The sequence below is a fragment of the Varroa destructor genome, unplaced genomic scaffold (genome assembly GCF_002443255.2).
Source record: "Varroa destructor unplaced genomic scaffold, Vdes_3.0 BEIS01000001.1, whole genome shotgun sequence".
In the NCBI taxonomy this organism is placed as follows: Eukaryota; Metazoa; Arthropoda; class Arachnida; order Mesostigmata; family Varroidae; genus Varroa; species Varroa destructor.
In genome coordinates, this window is record NW_019211454.1 from 10,151,488 (window position 1) to 10,175,146 (window position 23,659).

Below are 23,659 nucleotides of genomic sequence, written 5' to 3' on the forward strand. Positions count from 1 at the left end.
GATTTCAGCTGTGAGATGTAAAACAACGTTTGTAGTTTCCGGTAAGCTTGCTGCCTTACCTTAAGCCAAAATGGCTTCGACTCACTACAGACTGACGTCAACACGCACCGCATGGCTCAAGACCCCAATAACAGTGTATCGACACGATTGGCCAGATTGTCTTGTGTATATTCAGTTTTTATTGTTTATTACCTGCAAAGAAGCGTATGCATCTAGTCTGACCATAAACGCATAAAAAGTGTTCTATCTTTTTTTCAAACAAGCTCTATATATATATGGATAGCGTCAAGTATCAGTTTACTGTTTTAAATACACTGTACATTTTGGTCTTGTTTATTTAGGAATCGGTACGTTCAATGGTCAGGTCAAAAGAGGTTTTTTTTCGGTAATCGATTAAAGATTTCTTCGAAGAGTCTCAAGTTTATATAGCCCTGAGTGGGGGGGAAGAACATATCGCTATTGTACTGTCTCGGGGACTTCTAAATACTCCAACTTTAAACATCACTTTTTAGGTCGACCTTTTATCCGGCCTACTTTTTGATTTAATAGGACAACGTAAGGCCCATGCTAATAATAGGAGCCGACGTGCAACGCCAGTCTTAATATATGACGTATCAACGTTTAATTTTTTCTGTAATCGTAAAAACTTAAGTCTAGTATGCAAATACAAACGAGTGTGAAATTTAAGCTTTGTTAGGGTAATTATGCACAACTAATGAAGTTAGCCATGTTAGTCCTCAAGACAACGTTTATTGGAATTGGTTTCCAGAGGAACTAATGAAAAATACACTTCACGCTGTTTGTTTAAGGGTACAACACAGGGCTAACTTATAAGCAAAATGCCCATAAAAGCAATTAGAGACCGACTCTTTAACAAGTCGAAGCAGATTTAAACAATAGGCTCCTCTCGAAAGCATTGAAAATTTAAACATTGTTGTTTGAAACGTTGGCCAGATAGCGCGAAAGTACCGTCTGACTGCTCACTAACCAATGCCGATGCGCGTGCGTCGATAACATTTGCACTAAGCTTCTTCTAAGCAGTACAAGGAAGAGAGGCCCTCGTGGAAATTTGCCTCAGGCGAACGCCCCGTGGCCTACAGTGACTTCAATAAGGCCACATGCACCTTTAGTATCCGTTGCCAGTTTGGTAATAACGAACGTTTATTCCATTTTGAATAGTTTTCTTTGGTTTGTCTTAAAAAGTAACGGTTTGTGCACGGAATTTCCCGAATATCGCTGAGCCTATATAGCTACTAATAATAAACAGGCAAAGGACTCGAAATACATACATTTTTATACAACCACAATACACTTTTCACCGGTTGGTAGCACAAATAGTGTCCTGTTATGTGCTACGTTGTTCTTTCCGTTCGAGTTTATAGAAATACTGTCAGAATTACGCACAAAATACTACTTAAGCAATGAATGGGTTACACCTACTCGGCTCAATGGTATCTATGAGTGATCTTAAGTGCAAATACATACTAAGCAATTCAGTACTAGAGTATAATATCATTGAGCAAAAGGCACTACTGGTCACTTGCCGGCAATTTCATCACCCGAGACTTCGATCCCTCGCTGGCGCGTAAATAAAATTGGTTTTTTATTTTCCTGATATATGCATTGGAATAATTAAATATGTCTCTTTGATTGAACTGTGTTTGTTGCAAGCAACAAATGATAGCTTGCCAGGTCAACTCCTATCGAGCTTAGCAGGAAGTTGTAAGAGCCTGCGGATGGCAATAGACGTGCACAGGTCACTATATATATACATATATATATATATATATATATATATATTGGTCATTTTTGAGAATCATTTTGCGTATTGACAAATATCCCATGCGTAACTGCAGATTCCAACAAAGTATGATTCTCACGGTGCTATTACTCAGTCACTGTATAAAATTCACGCTTAGACATAAAAGACTTGAACAAGGTAAATACGTGTAAGCGAAGGGTCGTAACAATATCGAACGGTCCGTGATCAACTAACCCCTTAAGTAGTTCACTGATTCGGGTCTCTATTTATGTTGATCGAAGAGTGGAACAACATTAGAACCAACAAAGAGCTTAGGTTCATGTTTTACTAATTCTAAAGTGAATATTAATATATGATAAAGTCGAAACGGGTACACAATCAGACAAAATCTATCGGGCAAGGGTCGCCCTAATCGGATCAGAAACTATTTTTCAACCGATTTTTTTTAATTGGAGCAGACTATCGCACACATTTTTACAAACTAAATTTTTCAGTTGACTCTTTTATTATAGAACTGAGTTAACAGTTACATGCTCTAAAATGCACGATGCTTCTAAGCGTGCGTCCATGTACGCTTTGTTGGGATACACTGTTGAAGACAAGGCCGCGTTTTTTCACGATCATTTAGTCTAGACTCGAAACTTATTTGAAAATCACAAGGAGTGGGTTTAGAAATAATCTGGGTTCGATTCTGGGTTTGCCAGACGAAAACTGTAACCACGACCCGAGTTGGATAAAGGCGGTTAAGCGGATATATATATACCTCTCGAGATAAAGAAATCTACTTACTTTTCGGTTGACGTTAGTCCTGCGGTGTCGTTGATAAAGCAGAGATAACTGTTAATGTATGAAGCCACGACCATTTTTCAAGCAGAACCGCTATTGCTTTATGACCACGTCAATACCCTGGCGTCGTTAAAGACCTAGTGCTACACCTCCAACTGACCGCAGCCCATCAGACGTAGATGAAAGGGCGCTCTCTGTTAGAAAGCCGCTATGGTTTGGGCAATATATATATATATATATAACTCATGTTTTCTTTTCCTTTTCATTAACATTTAAAACTAACTTTATTAATTATTATTATTATTTGCAACAAGTGTAAGATCGATCGCAAGGCTGTGATATGTGCCCGGTGAGATATTACTATAAGATATAGATGCAAGCATAGAAAAATCACAAGAATACAAAAAAAAACAGCTGCTTTTCTTCACAGCTGTTTTTCAAATATCAACCAGTGAGTGACGCAATGAGAACTTGCTATAAATAGCAGGTAAAAAAAATACCTGGCAGGGTGCATGTTTTTAAATGTCACCTATTAAACCTTTTTTGTTTGCTAAAACTTATCTCTTTAACAAGTGCTTGTGGGTCAGGAGAAGCGGCTGAGCACATTGGAAGTCAGTGAAGTGCCTACTTCTAGAAGGCGTACAGTCCAAGGGACTTCACTTCCTGACAAGGTTAACTTTTATAAATTTACGCTCAATTGTCCTGTATTTATTATGTTCGTTCATATGTTCTGTACCCCGTTTTTCCGAGCACATTGAATACTCAGCGTTGTAGAACTGATCTACCCATGTCTGTTGAACCACTTCGTTGATACATTGAAAAATTATAGTCTCTAATAAGATTTGCGCGTTTCAGCATAAAACCAGCTTACCTAAATTGCGTTATCAAAAATTTACTCGCGCGTGCTTCGAGGCAAACTGACCAAGCGCCTCTTCCATACTTATCGATTCCGATAAAAAATTAGAGTATTTAAATAAAGCAATCTAAAGTAAAAAAAGCCTAAATGCGTAGTGTTTGCTTTGTCTATCTAACCCTATCTAACTTTCAATTGGGAAAAAATAGCGCTGTCCGTGCGACGACGTAGTCCTGTTCTTGAGTTTCCTTTCCCAGGATCCAGGTGCAATCAGTGAATTCTAGATTTTTTAAGTATAAGTCGAATTTTGAAGGCCTCTAACCAAATTTCACCCGAACATCGGCTAACGCGTCACAAATTATTCATTCATTCATTCATTCATTGTCGTTGTTCTCTGCATCGGCTGTCAATACGTACGGCGCTCCTGTTATGAAAATACTTAGTAGGAAGCGTATTCAAATAGGATAGAATTTCCAACGAATGAAGAGCGCACGCCCCCCTTGAAGTGACTTACTGAAACGGAACACTTTTATGGCATAGATTGGGACAGGAAATCGGTTAAAACCCAGAAAACAGCTACGGTATTAAAGCAACACTGAAAGAATAAATAGAATATTAATTGGACGAAACACGAGAACGGTTAGAGGCCTGCATGGCCGATCGTTTGTTACGTATCCCTCGAACTCGTTCACGTAGCAGTTAACTACTGAGAGGAAAGTGATCAATAGAATTCATAGCACGGCAATGGCAAAAATACCCAATAGAATTAAATGAACATTTCGTACAACTAACGTTAATTACCAGCTATGGCGCTCCTTTCTTAGTTTTCCGTTTCTGTTTGATACTATTATGTAAGCTATAATCAAATAGGCTTAAATAACGCTATAGGGAAAATGGCCGTGAGTGGAGCGACATCTATCGTTAGTGACAGTTAATTTTCGACTATTCGGCATCCCATACGATCGACGACATCTCAACTTTCGATGAAACTGATCCGTGGATATATTTCTCGAGCATGGAAAGTGTATTACCATTTCCTATTTTTGCGGTTTTCTCTTTCTTTTTTGAAGAATAGAGCCATACGCTCGCGTCTTCAATGTATCTAGGCTTGTCGTAGTGGTCCAACATGGCGAAAGACAACAGGAGACCGTAAAGCTCATTAGAGCTCGCATTTGAATTAGGATAGTAAATGTATTCGTTTATTTATTTAACCGAAATCGATCCCTTAATGATTTTTTCTCCCATAGAGCTTAATGTTAATTCAAATAAATTTTGGTGTTCTGTTAGAAAGTTATAGAGTCTAAGGTAAGCTTTTGGTTGAAACATATTTTCTACTGACAGAGTGGCAGCCAAATGTCTGTATGGAACTCTATGTGAAAGGGGTTGATATCAATCGAAACCTTTCGCTGGGCTGAATTGAAATGCAGCCCATATCCTTGGGCCCAAATCTCAGTGGTTAGGCTGAAAATATTTCCCAACGGCGAAAACCTTCTATGTAAAGTTTCTTCCTTGACGCCTTGGCGAGCTGAGCAACGCAATTTTTTCACGCTTTTATACCTGAAAATGGCGAAGGACTTATGGAAAGGTTAGTTTCGTCCACGTGACTGTGGCACGACCATATGCCTTGAATCACTTTTAAGTACTTTTTTTGATGAGGTTATGATAAGTATTAACTGAAAAATTGTGACAGCCGAATGTTTGAGTTGAACATTTTTTTAATATTCCCTAAAACATCTTTTGACGAAGAGATATCAAAAGATTTATATATTTAACACACCATTTAATTAACGCCGGTGTTTTACACCGATGGATCTGGATGAGCTGGGTGAAGATGCGATATAGTCTTCCTCGAACTAATGTTTCAGTCTTAAAGAACCGAACGTAGTAAAACATACATAATTGTAAGCTTTGGTGACGTCCCGGAACATTTACATACCAAATCATCATGGACGATTCATAATCACTTATTCTACGACGGGAACGGAAGGACCGTTACGCTAATTTGTGATTTGTCGTTCAATGATATATCATCCCATCGATACGAGCAAACGACATTTACCTGACGTTATTTGAATCATCTGTACCGTCACAGCAGGGTCCCAACTACTCGAAAACAGAAAAGAAAACACCTCAGGTACAGCATGTACACTAGCAGATTACAGCCTACATCTCCTAGGACACACACTATCCTATATTCTGTAGGTACACACGAAGTAGTTCTCAATCGAACTTGAATAACGTCGACAAACGTTTTATAATACAAATAATATGTAATTGTCTAGATTCGTTTTCTGAGCAACGACTGAATGTGATCCGCCTTATCCAGAGCCATGTAAATATCCTTCTAGTTATGTCTATCGGCCATGAATCTGTTCCATGATGATGAATATGTTACATGAGAGATTTCCTATTGGTATTTCGCATTATGTTGACCTTACGTATTATAGCCAAGAATTAAAAATAGGCTCATTAAGTATGAATAGAAATATGTCTTCACTGAGAGCCATCCAAAAGTGAACTTGTTGAATTAAACGGAACTGTTCAGTGCTCTCTACTATCCGCGGGCCATTAGCCTACACCGTATTGAACATCGTTTGCCACGAGACTGTTGCGTTTTCAACAGCCAAAATGCCAGCGTGTCGCGTATTTGAGCGTACCTGCGAGACTACGCAAATCTATTATCAGATCGTGCCGGTAGATAAGTGCGCATCGACCCAAGGAACGGCTAAGCAGACAAGCAAATAAAGCCCTGCAGGGCAAAAAATGCCTAAATGTGAACAACGGGAAACATGGATACGCGAAACGACAATGGTATACATCCGTCAACGATTTACCAAAGGCGTGCTATTGTACCCTTAGTAGATGGTGGCAATAGTTTCTTGACGTTTGACGGGTGCTCTCATCTCACTGACGGTGTATAATGAGCAAGAGTGATGAAAAACAAATGGGGAGAATAAAGAAAGCTTTGGCAAAGCCAACGTGGACGCAAACACGCGTCTTAATGTTGGCAAAGTAGCGGCGGAAGGAGCTTTGCAATAGTTGCTCTGCCTGTGATGATTGCTATCTGTAGACATTTTCGCGCTAAAGAACTGAAAGGAAAAGGACAAAAGCCGGTAAGAAAGGGTTGATTTAGTGTTCTTGGCAAAACGAAGAGACGCGTGTCTACGAGTTCGCATGCAGGTTGGTGGAGTGTCAACTATTTTCAAATAAAGCAAATTAACGATTTTTCTGATTATCGCCACGGCTGTGGTATGCCTATGCCGGTGCCCATGGCGTGAGAACTTCTGAAAGCCATTGCCAAACTTTGAATTGTCCGTATGTCATCTCAAATAAACGTTATCCCAGTAGATTTTCCCATTGAATGCATCGTGTACTATGTGTACTAGAATACCAATAGCAATAAACCGCAACAACGACTCGATGCCTTCCGCAGCACAAGATGGCGATAGTTTTCTCCTTTATAAGAGAACCGCGATTATTAGTAATATCACGGCATTATCTAACGTTATATTTTCTCGACGGGTATAGTAGACACAACAGCTCGCGCGACGTGTTCAAGACAAAACTCTTCCATTCACCTATTCATTGTTTTGATCTATCGTTTTTTGAAATCTTACCTTTAGCTATGCCGTCTGCATCAAATGCTGTATGCGCATGCTTGAAAGGCACATTCGATCTCTCCAGTAGCGCTGTACGTTATATGCTTTTTGCAGAACTAATATCTTTGTCTGTCTTCCCGTGAGGTTTGTGTATTGCGGTAAGGCTTAACGTTAGCAGTACCAGCGTCAAATTTAACTACAGCATATGATATTTAATATTGCCGCAAACACTTCGTTCAATTTGGCAAATATTAGGAGATATTGAAAAGAATTATCGCCATTCGACGTGCCGACGACATCGCCTACGACATCGCCTACGACTTGAGATCTGTCAAGGGTATTTAACGCAATATGTTTACCTCTGACGAAGATTGACCTTAGAATGGTCTAAAAATCTGTCATACCCAATCACATTTGATGAAATAATCAATCAGACTAAGAGAAATGTTTTGAGTAGGTTTATGGCTGATACTATAGTCGGCCATGTTCGACGATGAAAGACGCTACAGAAAGCCAATCAGGTACAACAGGAATCGCGTTCCAACAGTAACGTCTATAGAGCCGTTCTGATCGCGTCAGTAACCTATCGATTACATTGAACGATCATACTTCACGATCAAATGGATGAGGTAATCGGAATCTCGGACTCTACACGGATTGAATACGGTGCGGCCTCTATCGGCCATATGATTATAAAAAGGACCGCTTTCCCAGCCGATCATATGTACTGCTACAGAGGCTCGTAATATCTTGTTTGATACAGCGGCTCCTACCACGCATATGACAACTGATGGTAAGGCTCATAACGGACCGGACACGCCATAAAGGTAGCATCGAAGCGATGCCGTATCAACAGTGATCTTCACACAGTTGTCATACCGTCATAACAGTGAGCACTATTCCGCATTTTGTACATCCTCTCTTGCATTTTTCTTTGAAAGAGGAATATATATTAATTGTAGTCGAGGCAAGGATCCGAGCTATAAGGAAAGTCATTAGCTAAGAAGACGACACGGTGGAAGTTCCTCTCTAGTTGTACGGGCTGTATGCCTTTCAGTTTGCCAATCGTCCGTATAGTTGTCTCCATAGAGAACTATACGGCCTCTGCAATAGCTGCCACAGATCTCGCACTACACGGCGGGAGATCAGATGAACGCTAAAACGGCGGAAAAACCATTTCGGAAACGTTTCGATGCTGTTTAACTTATTATTGGCTCCTCAGCATATACCGTTGACCTATTCGCAAGCAATGCTTCGTCTTGTAAACGTTAAGATTTCCTTCTTTCAGGCAATATGGTTGGCAATCTAGTATCCATCTCAGAGCGCTGACAAAACTGCAGATTCTTTAATTCCGCTGTTATTTGAACTAATACGTCTGGACCTCTTTCTGGCTCTCGGAGAAATCGGTGGTGTGTGAAAACGGTGTTTTTGAATTGAAGGCGCTGCTGGACAGCGTGAAGATATGCTATTAATTTAGATAATACTAACTTACTTTCGGACACGAGTGCGGTCTTTCGGGTTGCGGTTGAAGCCGTGTCTAAAATCAGTTTGATCTATAAGACAGCATGTTCTCACTTTCGCAGTCCTAATAATCGCATACTGCCGTGCTACAACAACTGGTGTGTATGAACGTATAGCACAGTGGCTAAGTTAAAACGACAGGGTGTAATGATTGATTTCACACAGTAAGGTCCATAATGTAAATTTGCGCGGGCTGCGTCAAATCTTCTCTTGCACGGTGTCCGTACGAAGCGCCATCCATGGCGGCTTGTTTCACCACACCAAAGTCACCAATTTCCTATGCTATAATACCTTCCGCTATGTACCACTATAGATGATCTCCTGTGTGCTAGGGCATTAAGTAAACACATTGTCGCCCTCTAAGCCCACAGTGTGAGCGAATAAATTACACATTGCAAGATAATTTGGGCGCCGATATCGCATGATTGCAGCTTTACAAAGCTCGAAAAAACAGCATGGTTTGTCTTGTTTCGCCGATGGTTCGTTTAGCCTGCTGATGATGCGATCATATGTTGCGTTCATTTTAACTATCATGGAATAGCGTTCGCCCTAAATTAACCGGTGCCATAAACAAACAATGATTTTTCTTTTCGATTTAATGTGGTGAACCCAGTCAAGCCCCAACGAGTAGTTGGCGTATGCACCATCCGGCTGATATTTTATAACCTTTCGACGTGTTATTATAGGTACAATATTACCCGGGAATAGTTCGACGCGATACCTGCCGTATATCCTATTTGCTGCTTGGTAACGTTCAATATACGAATGACGGCCAATGTTATTGAGATAAAAAAAAATAGGTATTATACGTGTGATGATGCTTTGTGACACAATCCGTGAATGGCACAACTTAGGTGATAGTCAGCAAAGTTAGATCAAGTTCTTGGGAGTACGCAATTCCATCATCTCGAAGTTTTTTCATGTTTGGCCAAAAGGGTCGAACCATTTAAGAAGCTGGTCTGAATCTAAAGACGCTTTGACGGCATAGCGAAGTATTCGATTGCGTAGATAAGAAAAATTGCACCCGCATACTCTAACTAGAGACACAACTACAGTAATTTCTACTGCTGCATAGATTTTTCTAAATTCTAAAACGAAAAACACCTCGTGTTATCACTCAACTCCTGTGCCCTGAAAATGGGTAAACGACTCATGAGAAAAAAAAAACGGCTTTGATATGCCCAAAACATTGACTGCAGCTACATTAGGCCGTAGGCCCTCTTCTTTTAGCTGTAAGTATTATTACATATTGTGCTTGTTAATAAAATTTAAAAAAATATTACCTGTTTTTTCTTACCTAAGCATTACAACAGTACGGTTCAATTGAAAGCTGCAAATTATCTATCATCTATATTCATTTATGAGCCTAATATGGTCTTTATGTATATTAGATGAAGTTAAATGTAATAGCCTTTCAAAAGAATGGCATTGTAGTCAAATGCTGAAAGAAACATATGTTCTGTTGACTGTAACACTTAATCGAACACGGACCACAGTAGAACACTGCCTGTGATAGGTTTGTATGCTAAGTTTAACTTTCCCTCGATTATGTTTGTGTGTATTTACTGTGAGCCGAAGCCTCGAAACAGGACACTAAAATTTCCGCACGTTCGGGTCTAAATAAAAAGTGTCCTAGTTCACAAGGTTTAAAAAATTACTATCAATTTACCAGATTTCAGAGCAACGACAGTTGTCTGTCGCCATATATGGCGTGCTTCCTAACACGTAAATAAGCTGGATAAATTTAAAAAGTTTTCTTCAAGAGGCTGGGGAAAGGCAGAATCTTTAATACTGCACATGCTATAAAAAAAAAAACAAATACTTTAAGTTTAATGTGCATTTGTGAAACAGCATTTGTAACAGATTTGTAAATTCAAAAAGAACTAAACCAGTTTGCGTCTCGTGCGTCCGCGGTGTCCCTTGAGTAGTTTGCGGCCGGTGGATGTGATGGCTTCAACGAAAAAACGTTTTCATGACTTGGACATGACGATTCAGGCCAGTTCGTTTAGAAAGGCACGTCCACAGCAACACAGATACTCCTAACTCTTGCAGAGGAGGAATAGGACAATACTCACTTCATCTGTCGTTAGTTCAGTCGAATGGAAAATACGTACTCTTTTTATGATGTCCACAACGTAATTACCAAGAACTTTACATTCGTTTGTTGCAGACAAAGTAACCTGCCAAGCGAATCAGCGAAAACTGCGTAGAGAGTTTTCCCGGAGAAAATTGTATTGCCATCTACCTATTTGTTCTAGACATATTAGAAAACGTTTCGTTAGACGATCTTCATTTATGGAAATACGCGGCGCCAAATTTGGAACACGATGTTTATATTGCTGTAACAGTGGAAGCTGGGTTTCGACGTAAGACGTTGATCTCCTACCAACTACAGGCTTGGGATTCATAGAGATATTGTGGGCATCATCTAGAAATGATGCCTGCCAAAAGCTGGGCGACTCCTATCTCTACAATTGAGATTTGGCTTGCAAGCTCGTGAAGCCTCATGGAGCAAAAGTGCACAATGGCTACACATCTCTAGGTTACTACATTGGGTTGGAGCAGCTCTCTAGGGAAACTCTACGTTAGTCTTATTCTCGGCTGATATTAAGGTGCAAGGTTCCCTTCTCAAAGCCAATCTGTGAGTGTCTCTAGTGGCTGAGCGAGGTCGGGAGTGATGCACTCAATTTTATGTCTGAGTTGACACAGGATTTAGCTATTTACAGATTCGGTCGGTGTAGCCTCCGTAATCAGCTATGGAATATAATGGACGGCCGACAAACTGTCATAAAAAAAAGATCGCCCTGATGCATTAGCGCTAAGTTACTCTTCCCAAGGGTCTGTGGATTTCGCACCGCGTTAGATGTCGAGCCTGGCATGAATTATTAGACGTCCTGCTCAGCGATTTTCTAATGGATTGTGAACAATTAGTTTTTGAAGCGGAACGACTTGTAAGCCGCTGACCAAGTCTTCACACGCTGATCCTCTTTAAATCGGCATTATATTATGGAACATTGCCATTTTTATTGCACCAAATGAGCGTCAAAAATGCTGTGTAGAAAAAGTAGAATTTTTTATGCAACGTATCAAAGCTTAAATTTTAAGTTAATAGTCAACTTAAATCACACACGAAGAGCACCAATGATATCTCGTCCACAGTTAAACATTAAAAAAAAGTCTTTACTCGTCGTGCATAGTAAACATTATAAGCTCGTAAAATTGCATCAAATCCTACACGTAAAGAGATTTCAAACAAAGTTCGGTTACTTCTCTAACTAATAGGAACTCAGTGATCTGGTAACATGCAATACGACAGTTTTAATTCACACACATTTTGTGCCTGCATGCCCCGAAGATACCCCGGAACCCGGCCGGTCAGCCAGCCGGCCAGTCTCCGACCGTAGCTCAGTTTTCGCTTACTGGTGACACGGCTCTATGCAAAAGGCTTATCATTTTTATAAGATTATGAAAATTTTTAGTATACTGAACCAACCAATATAGAAAAATTATGGACTCTTTACAAAACTGCTCAATTTTTTTTTCGATACCGAGTCACAGCGGTCTGAAAGCGGGTTTTAGCTGTTACCATTGCATACACATCTATAATATACGTGACTTGTGATACAGACGGGACTAAATTGACAGCTGTTATAATATTTATCTGAAGCAAATAGCTGGGTTTCGACCATTCGTAAAATAAAATAAATATTTAAAAGGCTCTATTTTATTATAGCGACTGTCTGGGCTGACTAGACACGCTGTGCTGTAGGTTTAAGCTCAGCCATAGATGTTTCATGCTGGGAGTCAGCCGTCTGGACATAGAGTTGTGTATAAGTAGGTCGCTTTCATAACCGCGCATGATCGGGATACAGGGCAAGTACCCTGCAGCACGTTACTTAGGATAGTTGATTCGTTTTGTTAGTAAATTATTATTATGTATATATATATATATATATATATATATATAATTGTAGCTTAAATTCGATAATCGGTAACGGGAGGAGATACAAGTAGCTTTTTGTCATTGTCGAAGCGAAATTTCTGGAATGATTAAGTCTCTCGTATATTATTTGTTACGTGTACCAGCATAATCAGAGGGATACCAATTATCAGCAACGTGCATATCAATGATTTTAGATATATTGTACTAGGTTCCTGCTGTTACTGGCCTTTCTAATGACGCAAGAGGCTATAGGCAGGTATTACATTGCAGCCTGTGAACAAACGGCTTTTAGCAAACACAATGAGTGCTGGTATGATTACTTGCGTCGTACTTGCAGAACAACCTCAATTCAGGGACGTGTGCCACAATAGGTGTCTAACCAATTTCGTGTATATATAAAAAAAGCCTATGGAAATATCTGCCCTGAGAGGTACAGGACATGATGCCGCTACTTCACTCGAGAACGGGAAAGGCGATAGCAGGACCCGGCTATCGGCGATTATTTCCGACGTCGTTCTCTAATTGCTTTATCGGCTACAAATCCTCCTCTTGCTGGTTGCTAATGATCACCATTGTTATCGGTTTTGAGCCCCGCCTCGAGTGCGTGACTGCGTTCCCTATGGTTGCCTAGGCCTGCCCCCTCGCCTCACTCGTTCAGTTGCAAGAGCATTTAGAATCTCGAGTAGCATGGAGCAATGAAAGGCCTGCTTTAAGGTAGTCGGCGTCCACGCTGCTTAGGCTAAGCATTTGTAAATTGAGCATAATTGCAATCGTATACTTTAGTCACCAATTGAAGCTGATTGTTACATATGATGGGTGGATAATTGAACGCATCGTCGTCTGCTTCGATTTGTATCTACCTAGTCATATCGTTTGGTACCAGTCCAGCTAAAGGTAGTGTTACATCGTGATTTGCTGACTTGCCGCTAATTGGACATGCTGATACTTTCAATAAAAAAAAAAAAAAAACTACCTGTGTGTACGTTTGGCAGGCATTACAGTTCCCTGGTTCCGACAAAAGCTGTTGTGTCTAAGGGCCAAAAGTCCTAACCGGGCAAAGCTTTCTTTATACTTTCCATCCGGCCACTGATTTGCCCATCTACCGGCGGTGCTATCGAAATGGTGTGTACTCCTTTAGTCTCTGAGCCCCTTGAATCAAAGAAGCTTACTGGCGCTCACACAGGGTGTTGAGGAGTGGCAAGGGCCATTTGCAGACCCTCGCCACGATGATCGGCGCCTGGGCGAATGGGCGGGCGGGCGGGCGTTCGTTTGCATCGGTGGCAGAGGGGCGCGAATCATGCGCGACAGCATGCTGTTTGTTACTGCCAACACCGTCGCCTTCGTCTCTCAGACGATTACGAAGCGGCTGCAGAAGCAGTGGTTTTCTCGTGCGGCGTGAGGCGCGGCTGCGCGCCAATCATCGTGGCCTGCTGTCATCGAGTCGTAGTGACGTGTGCTTTTGGTGCTCGAAGCCTGGCGCCTGTCACCGCCTGCCAACGCAACGATGTCGTTGCCGGCCAATGCAACGATAGCTGCAGTTGTCAACGACAGCGGCAGAGATGGTAGCGCCGCCGCCGCCGCCGCCGCCGCCGCCGACGCCGCCACCACAGCATCGACCGTGGCCACGACGCTCATCGGTAGTGAAGCCGATGGCGAACAAGTGAAGCAAGCCGTTTACGATTTTGCTGTGCCGCTTCTCGTGCTCGCGTGCGTTATATCGACAGTGTTCAATCTACTTGTGCTCGTATCGCTGCGCTGGCTACGGCGCGCAATCAATCCAACGTTGAGTTTGAGTCTAAGTTTGACTTTTGCGGATGCTTACGCCTCGTTCATGCTCGGACTGGGTTTCGTCGTGAACAGTTATTTACCATTGAAGAATCTCGGCATAGGCCAATGTTTCAACCTTGTGCTCGAAGCGCTACGCCTCAGCGGCTTAGTTGCCGCCGCATTGAACCTGCTTGCCTTGTCATTTAACCACTATCTAGGAATACTTCGACCGCTACATTATGCGTCGACGGTGACGCGACGTAGCGCCTACATCGGAATAATTCTATTATGGGCTGTGCCTCTAATGCTGTTCTTTACGTATTTTTCGAGTGTTCCAGGTCAGGGTTTTCAGTCGACAGAGTGCCAGGTTATCGCATTCTTGCGCCAATCACGATTTTCTGCTCTACTTGGCATGATATTCACCGTGCCGCTCATTGTAATGATGCTCATTTACATGCATATATTCTTCATTATTCGACAGCACAAAATCGGGTTGTTCGGACAGGGTGCCGTTACCACGATGACCACTGCCCAAGGCCGGCATGTCGTCTGCAAAAAGACGTCGTCAAATTCGTCAGTAACAACGAGTCTAACCTCCGCAACCTGCACGCAGGCCAGCCGTCGCCTGCAGAACGTGAAGGCGGTGTATACTACATTACTGATAATCGGCACTTACCTCATTGGTTGGATGCCTGCCGTCTTCTTTTACGTGTTTACCTGCACCGACAGCTGCCCGTTCCCCATAACAGAGATTTCATATCGGACACGCATCTCTGTTGGCATTCTCGTTAACGCGCTTATTGTACTCAAGTCGCTTGTGGATCCATTCATTTATGCCGCTCGTATGCCTGAAGTTAGTGAAGCGCTCTATCGGATGTTCCGCTGCCGACCGCGAACGAGCTTCCGACACGTGCGCGGGCCTAGCTACAATCGGCACGGCAGTAATCACCTCAACAACTATAATTTTAATCACTCAGCCCCATACTGCCCCAAATCGCCTCCTGGCATTCTAGTTCGAGGTGGGAGTCAGCAAGCCGACTGCACACTGACCGGCTCACGAACCGTGTACGTCGATCGTCCAGAGGGAAACCTGCCCGGCTCTCAAAGGGTGGCCAACTCATTGCCCCGTGAGGACCAGTCGCCTTCCGCCTCTGCTTCAGTTAACAATGGCCTCAACAACAACGGATCCATTTCGCGGCGTCAGCTGCATGCCGCGGCGGCTACGACAGCAACTGCTGTTACTGTAACAGCATCCGTGACAGCAGCAAACCCTCATAAATCTTCTTCTCCTGTTGCTGCCCACACGGCCACCGATAACGTGACAACAATTGCCGACGACACGAATCGCTGCGAAAGCAAAAACTGTGTTGTTGTTGTTGCACCCATTACAGCTACCGCTTCTGCCAACGTTAATGATGCTACGAGCGATAGCTCGCTATGTAAAAACAACACAAACTCTCAAAATAATGTTACTTATGATGACGACAATGGTAATAATAAGAGCAATTGTTATCTGAATGACAGCGACGCAATTAACAGAGGCCTAGAAAACCCAAACAAATGTCGGTGGTTCCGCAATAGTTGTGAACAGCTGGAGGATCACCATGACGGCTCTTGTCATCAGCATCGTCTCGCGTACAACGCTTTCTGAGATTCGCCAGGACGGCGGGAGCAACAACTGCAGCGGCTGGATTTCAGCATCTGCATCAACAGAAACAGGAGGAGGAGCAGCAGCAGCAGCAAACACGCTGCTATCGACATCGGTAGGACGTTGCAATCAACGACCGCTGTTGGGCGGTAGCTATTACCCCTGCGGCGGTGAGCAGCACCAGCCCAAATGGCTCGTAATGGTAGTTGCCCACACGCCCGTGTTTGCAGTTAAGATTAAATTATAACGACACCCAATTGCGATTGCGGCCACCTGACTCATGCGTCGCTTTCGAAGTCTGTTAGGACGCTCGTGGCCTAAAAAGGCCCAAGAAATCTTTGCCTCGAAGGATACACATCGATTATGATAATAGCCACCCAAGAGGGATGTAAATAATAACAGTAATAGTGTGATTCGCGTATGACGACCGTACGCCAACTTCCAGCATCTGTCCGCCGTCAACGGTCTGATCATGCTCTGCGTTTGTTGTTAGTCCGAACTAAGATATTCATAAAGACGTAAGAAGCTTCTGCGTAAGGTAGCAGGAGAACTTATCAGGTTTACCACAAGGCTCTTTGGCTTGTTAATGGATACACACTGTATCTTTGGGTACGGAGATTATGATGGTGGACCTCGAAGTGGAATCTCTATAGCAGACAGAGAGAAGAAAAGAAACAGACATCGTACGCCGATAGTGTTTGGGAGGCTCGTTACGCGGATATACTGATATTTATATGATGTAATGGCGGTCCCAGCCAGCACCGTAGCGCTACTTATAGACTCTGCTGATTGTATAATAGCATGTATATAAACGAACGATTCGTAATTAGAATAAAATACATTTTATGAGGAAAAAAATATGGTAAAACTCGACAGGTGGATAGATTATAAGAGGTTAATCAAGGTTCAGGTTCATCAAATAGCGTGGCAAACTCTTCAGCCCGACGAATCACTGAAAATATAGTGACACAGCGTTAACGCTTGCCAGAACTTAGAAACAAAGAACAAATTCTGGGCGAACATAACGCATTATTATCTAAAGTTCATGATATCCAAATTCACTGGACCAAAGGATAAACAAGTCGGTGGTAGAAGGGTCTCCGCGTGTTGATGACGACCTTGAGAATGACTTTGTACGACAAAGTTATCAACGAAAAACATCTTGAAGAGGAATGCTTCGCCTTTTCACTACTTCGTTTTTATTTTGCTTCGTTTGAATATAGGAAAATATCTTTATGGAGAAACCCATATAGCTTTTGTGAATCAAAGCCAAGACAGTAAAATGTACCGTTTGCACAAAATTGAACTTGTCTATGACAACGTTACCGGAAGCTAACCTACTGAGTAGGCGCATAGGAGCCCTATGAGGCCATACATATCGCTTAAAATTAGCAGAAATAGAGCACAACTCCCACTAAATTTCCCGGCTTTACTAAATAAAATAAACCAGACAGCAATTTGCGGTCCCAACAAAACAATCCATTGAGTCACTATTGCCATTGAACATCTATCAAGCACATTTTTCGATAATATGTAAAACCCAAACAAAAGCACAGACAAAAGGTCCATTTCAGTGAAAGAGGCTCGACATTACTCTGACCACTTGCCAGCGCTGAGTAAAGAGCCACCCTTTGTGGGCTTTTGACCAATGAAATTCGTGTATAGCCTCTGTCTATGACGAGTCTATAGTGTCTCAGGCCATGTTACCTGTGATTACACGGCAGTGTGACACACGCAAGCGCACAAGGCTTCCTCACTTGAGTCGGCCCATCTAAATAGTGTGCTAGCGATGATCTTTTGCTTTATAAAGGGATTACTTTCCCAGTTCATAAAACGCTCGAAGGCTCTTGACATTGAAGGAACTCAAATTCCTCTATTTTTCTCCTAAGAAGATATTCGTTCTTCATTTTATGCTAGACACTAAGGCACAATAGAGCGATTGAACATAACCCTGCCATTATTCGATATTGTTTTAATATATATGATTTTAATAATATAATAACATGATTTTTTTTTTGTAGAATTAAGTGTTACTATTATTATTCAGGCGGCCGAGTGTATCAGGTCTTCATGTTTGCTTTCCTTTATATATTCCTTAAATCGACTGTAGTTTTGATTAGTTTCAGCCACGAGTATCCTATTCAATATTGCTAGAATGCTTACCAATCCTTTCTTTTATTCTATAAGGTGCGAACTAAAAATCAAGCTAAAACAGCGGCCGACGTAGAACGTCTGGAATGACACCTAGTAGGTACTCCGTCTACAATATCCCTAGATAACGAACTCCTAGGTGATTAGCGCTTCCTTTTAATTACCAATTGCTTCCTGCTCTTTATGCGCACTGTCCTGCCAACGATATGTTATTGCACACGGTCAGTATAAACAACAAAAAATATATGTTTTTGTACATATATATGTAATAATTTTCCACATTATTATTATAGTGTAAATAGTTCTATATTAAACGTATATAAAGACGTACTCGACTATAGCATTACTCTGCCGCAGTTTGCCGATAAGATAAAACGTTTCGTAGAAAAACTTCCGGCCTTACGTCGCCGTCAGTAGCCACCGAATGAGTGTCAGCTTTTTGTTACTTTCTTTGATGTTGATTGCTGGATAAGATGTTGGCAGGGTTCCTTCTACATAACGGATTTCATGCGCTGAAAACTTTCGAGATACACTCGTTACACAGGTAAATGCGATTCGTCTTTCCAACTCCAATAGAAAAGACCTCGAACCTTTTAGCGCTGACTGCAAGCTAAAACAGGCCGAAGAGAAAGCTGCTCTAGCATAACCACACTCAAGTGAATTTCCTTAAAACAAATCTCATTCTTTTAGTACATTTACATTCTAGTTACCGCATATCATTCTCGCGATAGGTGTTGATATTATAGATAGATAGATAGATAGATGTCCAAGCCCGCTGTCACTGTATCAAAAAGCACAAGATATACGCGCAGTTAAAAAAAAAACAGTGTTTACGACGACGACGACGTCGTCTGCTAAACAGTGAAGTGTCGAGAGCTTTGTCGCACCCGATGTTCGCAGTCGAGATATTTACAGTTTACCGTTGTAATGACAATAATATAAGTGTATCTGTAGCGCTAGTGCATCGTAATAACATCTTAATGCTTAGGTAACATGTGGCTCTGGCTAACATTAAAGAGGTCACTTTCCACCACTGCGCCCGCGTGATTGAAACCTTTGGAAATGGCAAGAGTGAGAAAAATGTTCGGGTTTTTCTATCTGTGTCATCCTGACTTTGCTTAAGAACTGTACTAATCATTGTTACTCACAACGCATCAAATTATATGAACGCATGAGTTGCTAGCTAAGCGATGCGAGAATGTACATAATGTATATGTGATAGCAAAGGATGTACTGACTGCCCTACCATAGTACTTCCATTAATCGATTCCTTTTTTTTGTTATTAGCTCGAACAAAGAACATTGCTGGGGAGAGACTTATGCTTGAAAGAGTCATTCGCTATCCAGGGATTTGCGCTCGCCGTAGCTAATAAGATGAATGTAGTTAATGCCTACATAAAGAAACAGTAGTTCAGGCATATCAAGTAAATAGGAGGTGCGGCACTTGTGCAAGGCTAAAGGAAGATTCGAGCCGAACTTAGCTATGTGTATGTTAGAGGGCCTACTGCTTGAAAGGGGTGCTCGCCGGGACCTTGTGCTTACCGGCGACATAATACCAAAGTCGACTCAAAACCGATGACGATGGTAGTCACTGGCATTAAGCAAAACGAGAATTTGTAACCGGTAAAGAAATCGCGTGCATGTGCTAAAATGATTAGAGAACAATGTTGGAAATAGTCGTCGATAGCTGATATCCGTTACCGCCTTCTTCGTAGTACAGTAGAGATTTAACAACGTGTCCTATATACATATATATATATATATATATATATATAGAGAGAAATGATAAGTACAAATGCATATAACTTTTGCTACTTCTATTACTACTGGAAGAGCACGGTGAAGGGTAAAAGTTAGCAGAAAGTCTACGTTGGCCCTTAACAGGGTATACACCTATAGAGCTAAGACAGACGCTAAGACAGAAGACTAAAAATCTGTTAATTGCATAATGTCTACAGGGGTTTTGCTAAACCCGCTCACTGATCTGAACTGTCAAAGAAATTTACATTGATCATAATAGAAAAATTAGAGTAAATGACGAAACAGATATTGATTGAGCCAGGACCTTTATTTTACGGGAAAAATTAGTCTATGCGAGCCGCACTTCGTCTGCGTACAACAATTGTACGAAATAAACGTAGATATAAGCAACTGTAACAGAAAGAACTACGTATACGTTTATTATATATACACGAACTTTTGTTGTTTCTGATATAGATTCTACAGTCTGATTAGGTGTAAATACCGACGGCAAACGATAAAAATAGTATAAAAATGGTGGCAGTTTTCCAAACCGCCGAAGTTTCAATTTGAACATGTTTGTAAACTTTTCGAACAGTAGTAAGGACAAGGCAGACATATTGATACGTGGGTAAAACCTTTAATTTTGGTAATTGTTTTCAGGTAGCGTTTAAATAAATCTCTTATTATTAATGTATTTATTATTAATTTAATAATTATTCTATAATTTATCTAAGTTTTTAATTTGGCAACGATTGCTTGCTTACAATAGGCCAAAGGGAGTTGTAAATCGATCGATCGATCGATGAAGTCTGAAAATGTTTCTTTTTTTGTGATGGATACATACAAATACGGAGGGGGTTTTCAACGACCGATGCTTATCAGTGCTTACCTGTTGTCATGACACTACCTATCGAAGAAGTCAGCGACGTATGGCCATGATTTGCGATCGCATCTCATATAGCACTATTAACTGCTGCTTTGGAATGATAGGAAAGATTAGAATATCTGATAAAATCATATCACGTTAAATTTATTATTTACAATACCAATCGAGGGTCGATTTCTGACAATGTTCTTCAATGGCAGCTATAACGGTAACAACACAAACGGCGTTTGTTAAACACGAAATGTTTGATAGGATTTGTACATTTTAAATCAATGCTTTTAAAAACTCGTGTATATATATATGTGTGTGTGTGTGTGTGTGAGTGTGTGAAATCAAGTGATGATATAATAATGAATTAAAACACTAAGCTTTATTATAATAAGGCCAATAAGGATACTAGCTAATCTAAACACGTCCTTATGACCTTCAATCAAAGATGACAATAAATACAGTTCGGTTGACATATTTTTCGAACCACACTAAAAGTGAAAGCGTATTACATGTGCTTAATATTGGACTTCTATATGCTCCTACCGTTAAATTGGAGGAAGCGTCAGACAAATTGTTAGGACATTTCAGAATCTCTTCTACACTCTCACAGATGACTATCAGTCTAGAGACCTGCAAATATTCTCAATTTTTTGTCCACCCAGAATCTGATCATTTCGCTTCAGGCAGCCGTATATCTTTTATCTGTCGAACGATTTGTTGCATAGCAGACCTGATTCATTCTGATCATAATTGAGCTTCCCTATAGCTTAACTCTAGATAAACCAGGAGTGTTTTTCTTTTTCATATTAACGAATTAACGGTGAGTATTTCGTCTAAAAGTAAAGGGCCGATTTAGCCCCTTTTTCTTTACACCCCATGCAAGGTGTCGACGCGATTGAAAGCATCGAGATTGCAATACTCAATGATGAGCAGGAGTATAATGTGTGAACTGTCAGACGAAGTTCCAATAGTAACTCGTAATCCAGATCGGCTGGGCAACTTTGTGTCTGTCGCCGTCAGTCAGAAGCCATGTTACAAGAGCTCCAACATTGTGTAGTAAAAATGAAGTGAATAGTTGGTCCATATATACGTTCATGCATCTGGACTGTTTATCACACGGTATATTTTTGAGAACAAACAGAAAGGGTTATCGCTTTAAAAAGATATAGACTCTTGAGTAATTTTCTTTGAAGATTGTTCTTTTACCGTTCATTCTTATGAAAGTATCCGTGCGACTAGGCCTAACTTGCTACGCTTGAAATCGAGAAAATCGATTTTTTTTTTTATGTGAAGAATAAATAAAAAGGTTACCTACTAATCTTTGTTAGAGCTACTGGATCTGAAGTTTTGAATTTGTCAGCTGAGGCGCGCGCAAACGATTAGCTACGTGTCGATTTCCATTGACCCCTTTACCCATTGTAGTACACGACGTATATTGCAGTGAAAAGGACAAAAACCTTAAGGCGTTAAAAACAATAATTAAGCCATTTGACGAAGTCACAGCGCCGGACACACGATAATGTTTCCACCACATGAACAGTGTTTTGTTATTCAGTGTTTTTAGATAATATTGATGGATTAACGAAAAAATTGATCCCTTCAATATTCACAAGACAAAAGGACCGTAGGATGCACGCAGATTATAGGACACTGTGAGTAACGATAAGGACGCTCGAAAATTACAACTCGATACAAGCCACACTCTTTTAATCATAAGTCATACGACCCTAAAATTTCGAGGTCTCCTTATTTTTACGCTTCGTTAAGCATACTATACTTATCCAAAGTTTAATAAATCTGATCACTTCTCTACTGCAAACATCTCGCGTCATTTTTATAAGTCCTATTTCTGTCACAACGTCCGTTCTGTCCTATCGAATGTCAAAGGGGCCTGTTTCTTCGCTACCATTGATCAAATCTTGTTTATCTTAAATAGCGGAAGCTTTTATAAAGAAAGCTTGCGCTATATTTGGTGCAATAACTTTCCAAAGTTATTAAATTAACGTTCCGAACCTTAATGCTAGAATCGATATGCTTTAGAGGTAAAACGTTTGAATTTCGTAGTCTATCCTAGACAGAAATGTAGTGTTTTGGAAAGTAAATGGTTTACTTTTTACCTTACCTGCAAAATAATTGTTTATGCCTAAAATAAAGGGGCGATAAAATACTCTTATTGTACATAGTTTACAACAGTTCCTTTGGCAAGGCGGCTGTCTGCGTATATAAAACTTTATGTTTCCCTAATGGATATCTATGTAAAGGAAGAAAAACTAAACACACTTGTTCCATCCATCCATCTTGTTAAAGGCACCATTAACGTCTGCAGGATTTATTTCAGGTAGTCTAAACTAATTTTTGATTTTGTCACTATGGAAAAAAGAGCTGACTCTGTTAGTTAAATGTGAGGCCATGTTACCTTCGGTTGGTTTCTCCGAAAAGGCTTTCATTAAATGTGCAATCGTAGCGGAAAATTATTTTATTGATCTATGATTAGAATCTCTAGAGGCCAGTTCCAACCAGGACGCAAGGGCTTTGATGGGTAACTCTCCGGATGAAGATAGAAATAACCTAATTGAGATACATTCTTCACACGTGAACCGTGTACATAGATAGGCACTGTGCGAGGTAGAGGTCTTATAATTTTTCATCGAACTTCTTTCGTGCCTTACTAATTTTGCTCGCTGACTGACTGATTGGTCACGGGAATCGCAATCATAGTGAATGTCACCCTATTACGGTGCTAGTTATCAGTGTTTCGTAGTACCGGTACATTACACAGCTCGTCACCAGAAGGGGGCCGGCGGGTAAGGTGTACTTTTTTGATTTTATCATATCCATTACACATTAAGAGCTAAGCATCGGACTGTCGACTTCTTTAATCCTAAGACAACCTAAAAATTAAGCTTAAAATGGAAAAAAAATTAAGCTTTTTACATTGGGAGCAGATTTTGCTTTTCTTTTTGTCTAAACATAATTTTATTTATAGTAAATTAATTTTATTTTTAAATA

The 23,659-nt window shown here is 40.9% G+C and overlaps 1 protein-coding gene and 1 long non-coding RNA gene across 5 annotated transcripts in view; one reads left to right on the forward strand and one right to left on the reverse strand.

Annotated features, from left to right (window-relative positions):
• Window positions 1–2,739, reverse strand: part of LOC147758229 (uncharacterized) — a 17,955-nt gene extending 15,216 nt beyond the window's left edge. The window contains exon 1 of the long non-coding RNA XR_015319333.1: window positions 2,552–2,739. This is a non-coding gene — a long non-coding RNA (uncharacterized LOC147758229). The remainder of the gene's footprint in view (window positions 1–2,551) is intronic.
• Window positions 1–20,467, forward strand: part of LOC111243151 (uncharacterized) — a 24,213-nt gene extending 3,746 nt beyond the window's left edge. The window contains exons 1-2 of one of the 4 annotated variants that reach the window (XM_086977711.1): window positions 13,748–19,112; window positions 19,318–20,467. In XM_086977711.1, coding sequence (XP_086833837.1) covers window positions 13,969–15,882 — 1,914 coding nt within the window. In that variant the 5' untranslated portion in view covers window positions 13,748–13,968 and the 3' untranslated portion in view covers window positions 15,883–19,112; window positions 19,318–20,467. Of the gene's footprint in view, window positions 1–13,747 lie in introns of those variants that run through there. The other 3 variants (XM_086977710.1, XM_022788275.2, XM_086977712.1) reach the window with 3 other exon arrangements.
• The last annotated feature ends 3,192 nt before the right edge of the window (window positions 20,468–23,659 follow it).